At 42.4% G+C, this 11,370-nt stretch overlaps 1 protein-coding gene across 2 annotated transcripts in view; it reads right to left on the reverse strand.

Moving 5' to 3' along the window:
- LOC142286185 (protein DDI1 homolog 2-like) overlaps window positions 1–11,370 on the reverse strand; it is a 53,928-nt gene extending 42,558 nt beyond the window's left edge. The window contains exon 1 of one of the 2 annotated variants that reach the window (XM_075333330.1): window positions 11,165–11,370. In XM_075333330.1, coding sequence (XP_075189445.1) covers window positions 11,165–11,302 — 138 coding nt within the window. In that variant the 5' untranslated portion in view covers window positions 11,303–11,370. The remainder of the gene's footprint in view (window positions 1–11,164) is intronic. The other variant, XM_075333331.1, reaches the window with a different exon arrangement.

The following is an 11,370-nucleotide window of genomic DNA, read 5'->3' on the forward strand; positions in this document are numbered from 1 at the left end:
TATACACAGTGCAGAGTGCACCATATATAATGTATCCTCTGCAGGACGCATCAAAACCACTGTATATATATATACACTATACACAGTGCAGAGTGCACCATATATAATGTATCCTCTGCAGGACGCATCAACACCACTGTATATATATATACACACTATACACAGTGCAGAGTGCACCATATATAATGTATCCTCTGCAGGACGTATCAACACCACTGTATATATATACACACTATACACAGTGCAGAGTGTACCATATATAATGTATCCTCTGCAGGACGCATCAACACCACTGTATATATATATACACTATACACAGTGCAGAGTGCACCATATATAATGTATCCTCTGCAGGACGCATCAACACCACTGTATATATATATATACACTATACACAGTGCAGAGTGCACCATATATAATGTATCCTCTGCAGGACGTATCAACACCACTGTATATATATATACACACTATACACAGTGCAGAGTGCACCATATATAATGTATCCTCTGCAGGACGCATCAACACCACTGTATATATATATATACACTATACACAGTGCAGAGTGCACCATATATAATGTATCCTCTGCAGGACGCATCAACACCACTGTATATATATATATATACACTATACACAGTGCAGAGTGCACCATATATAATGTATCCTCTGCAGGACGTATCAACACCACTGTATATATATATACACTATACACAGTGCAGAGTGCACCATATATAATATATCCTCTGCAGGACGTATCAACACCACTGTATATATATATACACACTATACACACTGCAGAGTGTACCATATATAATGTATCCTCTGCAGGGCGTATCAACACCACTGTATATATATATACACTATACACAGTGCAGAGTGCACCATATATAATGTATCCTCTGCAGGACGCATCAACACCACTGTATATATATATACACTATACACAGTGCAGAGTGTACCATATATAATGTATCCTCTGCAGGACGCATCAACACCACTGTATATATATATACACTATACACAGTGCAGAGTGCACCATATATAATGTATCCTCTGCAGGACGCATCAACACCACTGTATATATATATACACACTATACACAGTGCAGAGTGCACCATATATAATGTGTCCTCTGCAGGACGCATCAACACCACTGTATATATATATATACACTATACACAGTGCAGAGTGCACCATATATAATATATCCTCTGCAGGACGTATCAACACCACTGTATATATATATATATACACTATACACAGTGCAGAGTGTACCATATATAATGTATCCTCTGCAGGACGCATCAACACCACTGTATATATATATACACACTATACACAGTGCAGAGTGTACCATATATAATGTATCCTCTGCAGGACGCATCAACACCACTGTATATATATATATACACACTATACACAGTGCAGAGTGCACCATATATAATGTATCCTCTGCAGGACGCATCAACACCACTGTATATATATATATACACTATACACAGTGCAGAGTGCACCATATATAATGTATCCTCTGCAGGACGTATCAACACCACTGTATATATATATATACACTATACACAGTGCAGAGTGCACCATATATAATGTATCCTCTGCAGGACGCATCAACACCACTGTATATATATATACACACTATACACAGTGCAGAGTGCACCATATATAATGTATCCTCTGCAGGACGCATCAACACCACTGTATATATATATATATATACACTATACACAGTGCAGAGTGTACCATATATAATGTATCCTCTGCAGGACGCATCAACACCACTGTATATATATACACACTATACACAGTGCAGAGTGCACCATATATAATGTATCCTCTGCAGGACGCATCAACACCACTGTATATATATATATATACACTATACACAGTGCAGAGTGTACCATATATAATGTATCCTCTGCAGGACGCATCAACACCACTGTATATATATATATACACACTATACACAGTGCAGAGTGCACCATATATAATGTATCCTCTGCAGGACGCATCAACACCACTGTATATATATATATATACACTATACACAGTGCAGAGTGCACCATATATAATGTATCCTCTGCAGGACGTATCAACACCACTGTATATATATATACACTATACACAGTGCAGAGTGCACCATATATAATGTATCCTCTGCAGGACGCATCAACACCACTGTATATATATATACACTATACACAGTGCAGAGTGTACCATATATAATGTATCCTCTGCAGGACGCATCAACACCACTGTATATATATATACACTATACACAGTGCAGAGTGTACCATATATAATGTATCCTCTGCAGGACGCATCAACACCACTGTATATATATATACACTATACACAGTGCAGAGTGTACCATATATAATGTATCCTCTGCAGGACGCATCAACACCACTGTATATATATACACACTATACACAGTGCAGAGTGCACCATATATAATGTATCCTCTGCAGGACGCATCAACACCACTGTATATATATATACACTATACACAGTGCAGAGTGTACCATATATAATGTATCCTCTGCAGGACGCATCAACACCACTGTATATATATATACACACTATACACAGTGCAGAGTGTACCATATATAATGTATCCTCTGCAGGACGCATCAACACCACTGTATATATATATATATACACTATACACAGTGCAGAGTGTACCATATATAATGTATCCTCTGCAGGACGTATCAACACCACTGTATATATATATATATATACACACTATACACAGTGCAGAGTGTACCATATATAATGTATCCTCTGCAGGACGCATCAACACCACTGTATATATATATATACACTATACACAGTGCAGAGTGCACCATATATAATGTATCCTCTGCAGGACGCATCAACACCACTGTATATATATATACACACTATACACAGTGCAGAGTGTACCATATATAATGTATCCTCTGCAGGACGTATCAACACCACTGTATATATATATACACACTATACACAGTGCAGAGTGCACCATATATAATGTATCCTCTGCAGGACGCATCAACACCACTGTATATATATATACACTATACACAGTGCAGAGTGTACCATATATAATGTATCCTCTGCAGGACGCATCAACACCACTGTATATATATATACACACTATACACAGTGCAGAGTGTACCATATATAATGTATCCTCTGCAGGACGCATCAACACCACTGTATATATATATATATATACACTATACACAGTGCAGAGTGTACCATATATAATGTATCCTCTGCAGGACGTATCAACACCACTGTATATATATATATATATACACACTATACACAGTGCAGAGTGTACCATATATAATGTATCCTCTGCAGGACGCATCAACACCACTGTATATATATATATACACTATACACAGTGCAGAGTGCACCATATATAATGTATCCTCTGCAGGACGCATCAACACCACTGTATATATATATACACACTATACACAGTGCAGAGTGTACCATATATAATGTATCCTCTGCAGGACGCATCAACACCACTGTATATATATATACACACTATACACAGTGCAGAGTGTACCATATATAATGTATCCTCTGCAGGACGTATCAACACCACTGTATATATATATATACACTATACACAGTGCAGAGTGTACCATATATAATGTATCCTCTGCAGGACGCATCAACACCACTGTATATATATATACACACTATACACAGTGCAGAGTGCACCATATATAATGTATCCTCTGCAGGACGCATCAACACCACTGTATATATATATACACTATACACAGTGCAGAGTGCACCATATATAATGTATCCTCTGCAGGACGCATCAACACCACTGTATATATATACACACACTATACACAGTGCAGAGTGCACCATATATAATGTATCCTCTGCAGGACGCATCAACACCACTGTATATATATATACACTATACACAGTGCAGAGTGCACCATATATAATGTATCCTCTGCAGGACGCATCAACACCACTGTATATATATATATACACTATACACAGTGCAGAGTGCACCATATATAATGTATCCTCTGCAGGACGCATCAACACCACTGTATATATATATACACACTATACACAGTGCAGAGTGTACCATATATAATGTATCCTCTGCAGGACGCATCAACACCACTGTATATATATATATACACTATACACAGTGCAGAGTGTACCATATATAATGTATCCTCTGCAGGACGTATCAACACCACTGTATATATATATACACTATACACAGAGCAGAGTGCACCATATATAATGTATCCTCTGCAGGACGCATCAACACCACTGTATATATATATATACACTATACACAGTGCAGAGTGCACCATATATAATGTATCCTCTGCAGGACGTATCAACACCACTGTATATATATATATACACTATACACAGTGCAGAGTGTACCATATATAATGTATCCTCTGCAGGACGCATCAACACCACTGTATATATATACACACTATACACAGTGCAGAGTGCACCATATATAATGTATCCTCTGCAGGACGTATCAACACCACTGTATATATATATATATATACATTATACACAGTGCAGAGTGCACCATATATAATGTGTCCTCTGCAGGACGTATCAACACCACTGTATATATATATACACTATACACAGTGCAGAGTGCACCATATATAATGTATCCTCTGCAGGACGCATCAACACCACTGTATATATATATACACACTATACACAGTGCAGAGTGCACCATATATAATGTATCCTCTGCAGGACGCATCAACACCACTGTATATATATATACACACTATACACAGTGCAGAGTGTACCATATATAATGTATCCTCTGCAGGACGCATCAACACCACTGTATATATATATATACACTATACACAGTGCAGAGTGTACCATATATAATGTATCCTCTGCAGGACGTATCAACACCACTGTATATATATATACACACTATACACAGTGCAGAGTGTACCATATATAATGTATCCTCTGCAGGACGCATCAACACCACTGTATATATATACACACTATACACAGTGCAGAGTGCACCATATATAATGTATCCTCTGCAGGACACATCAACACCACTGTATATATATATATACACTATACACAGTGCAGAGTGTACCATATATAATGTATCCTCTGCAGGACGCATCAACACCACTGTATATATATATATACACTATACACAGTGCAGAGTGTACCATATATAATGTATCCTCTGCAGGACGCATCAACACCACTGTATATATATATACACACTATACACAGTGCAGAGTGTACCATATATAATGTATCCTCTGCAGGACGCATCAACACCACTGTATATATATATATACACTATACACAGTGCAGAGTGCACCATATATAATGTATCCTCTGCAGGACGCATCAACACCACTGTATATATATATATACACTATACACAGTGCAGAGTGCACCATATATAATGTATCCTCTGCAGGACGCATCAACACCACTGTATATATATATATACACACTATACACAGTGCAGAGTGTACCATATATAATGTATCCTCTGCAGGACGCATCAACACCACTGTATATATATATATACACTATACACAGTGCAGAGTGCACCATATATAATGTATCCTCTGCAGGACGCATCAACACCACTGTATATATATATATACACTATACACAGTGCAGAGTGCACCATATATAATGTATCCTCTGCAGGACGCATCAACACCACTGTATATATATATACACACTATACACAGTGCAGAGTGCACCATATATAATGTATCCTCTGCAGGACGCATCAACACCACTGTATATATATACACACTATACACAGTGCAGAGTGCACCATATATAATGTATCCTCTGCAGGACGTATCAACACCACTGTATATATATATACACTATACACAGTGCAGAGTGCACCATATATAATGTATCCTCTGCAGGACGCATCAACACCACTGTATATATATACACACACTATACACAGTGCAGAGTGTACCATATATAATGTATCCTCTGCAGGACGCATCAACACCACTGTATATATATATATACACACTATACACAGTGCAGAGTGCACCATATATAATGTATCCTCTGCAGGACGCATCAACACCACTGTATATATATATATATATATATACACTATACACAGTGCAGAGTGCACCATATATAATGTATCCTCTGCAGGACGCATCAACACCACTGTATATATATATACACACTATATACAGTGCAGAGTGCACCATATATAATGTATCCTCTGCAGGACGCATCAACACCACTGTATATATATATATACACTATACACAGTGCAGAGTGTACCATATATAATGTATCCTCTGCAGGACGCATCAACACCACTGTATATATATATACACACACTATACACAGTGCAGAGTGTACCATATATAATGTATCCTCTGCAGGACGCATCATCACCACTGTATATATATATACACACTATACACAGTGCAGAGTGTACCATATATAATGTATCCTCTGCAGGACGCATCAACACCACTGTATATATATATATATATACACACTATACACAGTGCAGAGTGTACCATATATAATGTATCCTCTGCAGGACGCATCAACACCACTGTATATATATATATATATACACACTATACACAGTGCAGAGTGCACCATATATAATGTATCCTCTGCAGGACGCATCAACACCACTGTATATATATATACACTATACACAGTGCAGAGTGTACCATATATAATGTATCCTCTGCAGGACGCATCAACACCACTGTATATATATATACACACACTATACACAGTGCAGAGTGCACCATATATAATGTATCCTCTGCAGGACGTATCAACACCACTGTATATATATATATACACTATACACAGTGCAGAGTGTACCATATATAATGTATCCTCTGCAGGACGCATCAACACCACTGTATATATATATATATACACACTATACACAGTGCAGAGTGCACCATATATAATGTATCCTCTGCAGGACGCATCAACACCACTGTATATATATATACACTATACACAGTGCAGAGTGTACCATATATAATGTATCCTCTGCAGGACGTATCAACACCACTGTATATATATATACACACTATACACAGTGCAGAGTGTACCATATATAATGTATCCTCTGCAGGACGCATCAACACCACTGTGTATATATATATATATACACTATACACAGTGCAGAGTGCACCATATATAATGTATCCTCTGCAGGACGCATCACCACCACTGTATATATATATATACACTATACACAGTGCAGAGTGCACCATATATAATGTATCCTCTGCAGGACGCATCAACACCACTGTATATATATATACACACTATACACAGTGCAGAGTGCACCATATATAATGTATCCTCTGCAGGACGCATCAACACCACTGTATATATATATATATATATATATACTATACACAGTGCAGAGTGCACCATATATAATGTATCCTCTGCAGGACGCATCAACACCACTGTATATATATATATATACACTATACACAGTGCAGAGTGCACCATATATAATGTATCCTCTGCAGGACGCATCAACACCACTGTATATATATATATACACTATACACAGTGCAGAGTGCATCATATATAATGTATCCTCTGCAGGACGTATCAACACCACTGTATATATATATACACTATACACAGTGCAGAGTGCACCATATATAATGTATCCTCTGCAGGACGCATCAACACCACTGTATATATATATATATATACACACTATACACAGTGCAGAGTGCACCATATATAATGTATCCTCTGCAGGACGCATCAACACCACTGTATATATATATACACTATACACAGTGCAGAGTGTACCATATATAATGTATCCTCTGCAGGACGCATCAACACCACTGTATATATATATACACACTATACACAGTGCAGAGTGTACCATATATAATGTATCCTCTGCAGGACGCATCAACACCACTGTATATATATACACTATACACAGTGCAGAGTGTACCATATATAATGTATCCTCTGCAGGACGTATCAACACCACTGTATATATATATACACACTATACACAGTGCAGAGTGCACCATATATAATGTATCCTCTGCAGGACGCATCAACACCACTGTATATATATATATACACACTATACACAGTGCAGAGTGTACCATATATAATGTATCCTCTGCAGGACGTATCAACACCACTGTATATATATATACACTATACACAGTGCAGAGTGTACCATATATAATGTATCCTCTGCAGGACGTATCAACACCACTGTATATATATATACACTATACACAGTGCAGAGTGCACCATATATAATGTATCCTCTGCAGGACGTATCAACACCACTGTATATATATATACACTATACACAGTGCAGAGTGCACCATATATAATGTATCCTCTGCAGGACGCATCAACACCACTGTGTGTATATCACTATCCCCGCTCCCTCCGGTCTATATATCACTATCCCCGCCCCCTCCGGTCTATATATCACTATCCCCGCCCCCCTCCGGTCTATATATCACTATCCCCGCCCCCTCCGGTCTATATATCACTATCCCCGCCCCCTCCGGTCTATATATCACTATCCCCGCTCCCTCCGGTCTATATATCACTATCCCCGCCCCCTCCGGTCTATATATCACTATCCCCGCCCCCCTCCGGTCTATATATAACTATCCCCGCTCCCTCCGGTCTATATATCACTATCCCCGCTCCCTCCGGTCTATATATCACTAGCCCCGCTCCCTCCGGTCTATATATCACTATCCCCGCTCCCTCCGGTCTATATATCACTATCCCCGCTCCCTCCGGTCTATATATCACTATCCCCGCCCCCTCCGGTCTATATATCACTATCCCCGCCCCCTCCGGTCTATATATCACTATCCCCGCCCCCTCCGGTCTATATATCACTATCCCCGCCCCCTCCGGTCTATATATCACTATCCCCGCCCCCTGCGGTCTATATATCACTAGCCCCGCTCCCTCCGGTCTATATATCACTATCCCCGCTCCCTCCGGTCTATATATCACTATCCCCGCCCCCTCCGGTCTATATATCACTATCCCCGCTCCCTCCGGTCTATATATCACTATCCCCGCCCCCCTCCGGTCTATATATCACTATCCCCGCCCCCTGCGGTCTATATATCACTATCCCCGCCCCCTCCGGTCTATATATCACTATCCCCGCCCCCTGCGGTTTATATATCACTAGCCCCGCTCCCTCCGGTCTATATATCACTATCCCCGCCCCCTCCGGTCTATATATCACTATCCCCGCCCCCTCCGGTCTATATATCACTATCCCCGCCCCCTCCGGTCTATATATATATCACTATCCCCGCCCCCTCCGGTCTATATATATATCACTAGCCCCGCTCCCTCCGGTCTATATATCACTATCCCCGCTCCCTCCGGTCTATATATCACTATCCCCGCCCCCTCCGGTCTATATATCACTATCCCCGCCCCCTCCGGTCTATATATCACTATCCCCGCTCCCTCCGGTCTATATATCACTATCCCCGCCCCCTCCGGTCTATATATATATCACTATCCCCGCTCCCTCCGGTCTATATATCACTATCCCCGCCCCCTCCGGTCTATATATCACTATCCCCGCCCCCTCCGGTCTATATATCACTATCCCCGCCCCCTCCGGTCTATATATATATCACTATCCCCGCCCCCTCCGGTCTATATATATATCACTAGCCCCGCTCCCTCCGGTCTATATATCACTATCCCCGCTCCCTCCGGTCTATATATCACTATCCCCGCCCCCCTCCGGTCTATATATCACTATCCCCGCCCCCTCCGGTCTATATATCACTATCCCCGCCCCCTCCGGTCTATATATCACTATCCCCGCCCCCTGCGGTCTATATATCACTATCCCCGCCCCCTCCGGTCTATATATCACTATCCCCGCCCCCTGCGGTCTATATATCACTATCCCCGCCCTCTGCGGTCTATATATCACTATCCCCGCTCCCTCCGGTCTATATATCACTATCCCCGCCCCCTGCGGTCTATATATATCACTATCCCCGCTCCCTCCGGTCTATATATCACTATCCCCGCTCCCTCCGGTCTATATATCACTATCCCCGCTCCCTCCGGTCTATATATATCACTATCCCCGCTCCCTCCGGTCTATATATCACTATCCCCGCTCCCTCCGGTCTATATATATCACTATCCCCGCTCCCTCCGGTCTATATATATCACTATCCCCGCTCCCTCCGGTCTATATATCACTATCCCCGCCCCCTGCGGTCTATATATCACTATCCCCGCCCCCTGCGGTCTATATATCACTATCCCCGCTCCCTCCGGTCTATATATCACTATCCCCGCTCCCTCCGGTCTATATATCACTATCCCCGCCCCCTCCGGTCTATATATCACTATCCCCGCCCCCTCCGGTCTATATATCACTATCCCCGCTCCCTCCGGTCTATATATCACTATCCCCGCTCCCTCCGGTCTATATATCACTATCCCCGCCCCCTGCGGTCTATATATCACTATCCCCGCCCCCTCCGGTCTATATATCACTATCCCCGCCCCCTGCGGTCTATATATCACTATCCCCGCCCCCTCCGGTCTATATATCACTATCCCCGCCCCCTGCGGTCTATATATCACTATCCCCGCCCCCTCCGGTCTATATATCACTATCCCCGCCCCCTGCGGTCTATATATCACTAGCCCCGCTCCCTCCGGTCTATATATCACTATCCCCGCCCCCTCCGGTCTATATATCACTATCCCCGCTCCCTCCGGTCTATATATCACTATCCCCGCCCCCTGCGGTCTATATATCACTATCCCCGCCCCCTGCGGTCTATATATATCACTATCCCCGCTCCCTCCGGTCTATATATATCACTATCCCCGCTCCCTCCGGTCTATATATCACTATCCCCGCCCCCTCCGGTCTATATATATCACTATCCCCGCTCCCTCCGGTCTATATATCACTATCCCCGCCCCCTGCGGTCTATATATCACTAGCCCCGCTCCCTATGTGTAAGTCCCCCGCTTCCTCCGGTCTATCCCCGCTCCCTCCTCAGCAGACCCCGCTGGCCGCCGCCGCCGCTCGCCCTCTCACCAGGGACTCGGCGGCCGGGACGCCGCTCTCCAGCTCGCACAGGGCGCGGAAGTTCTCCAGCTCGAAGTCCTGGTCCACGTCCAGGGAGAATGTGATCTCGGACAGGTCGCGGCGGACGCAGTACACGGTGATTAACATGGCGGCTGCTATCGCCCACACCGAGCACCAACACCGGGGGGCGGAGCCACGGCGCCACTCACTGCGCA

The sequence above is a fragment of the Anomaloglossus baeobatrachus genome, unplaced genomic scaffold (genome assembly GCF_048569485.1).
Source record: "Anomaloglossus baeobatrachus isolate aAnoBae1 unplaced genomic scaffold, aAnoBae1.hap1 Scaffold_646, whole genome shotgun sequence".
NCBI lineage: Eukaryota > Metazoa > Chordata > Amphibia > Anura > Aromobatidae > Anomaloglossus > Anomaloglossus baeobatrachus.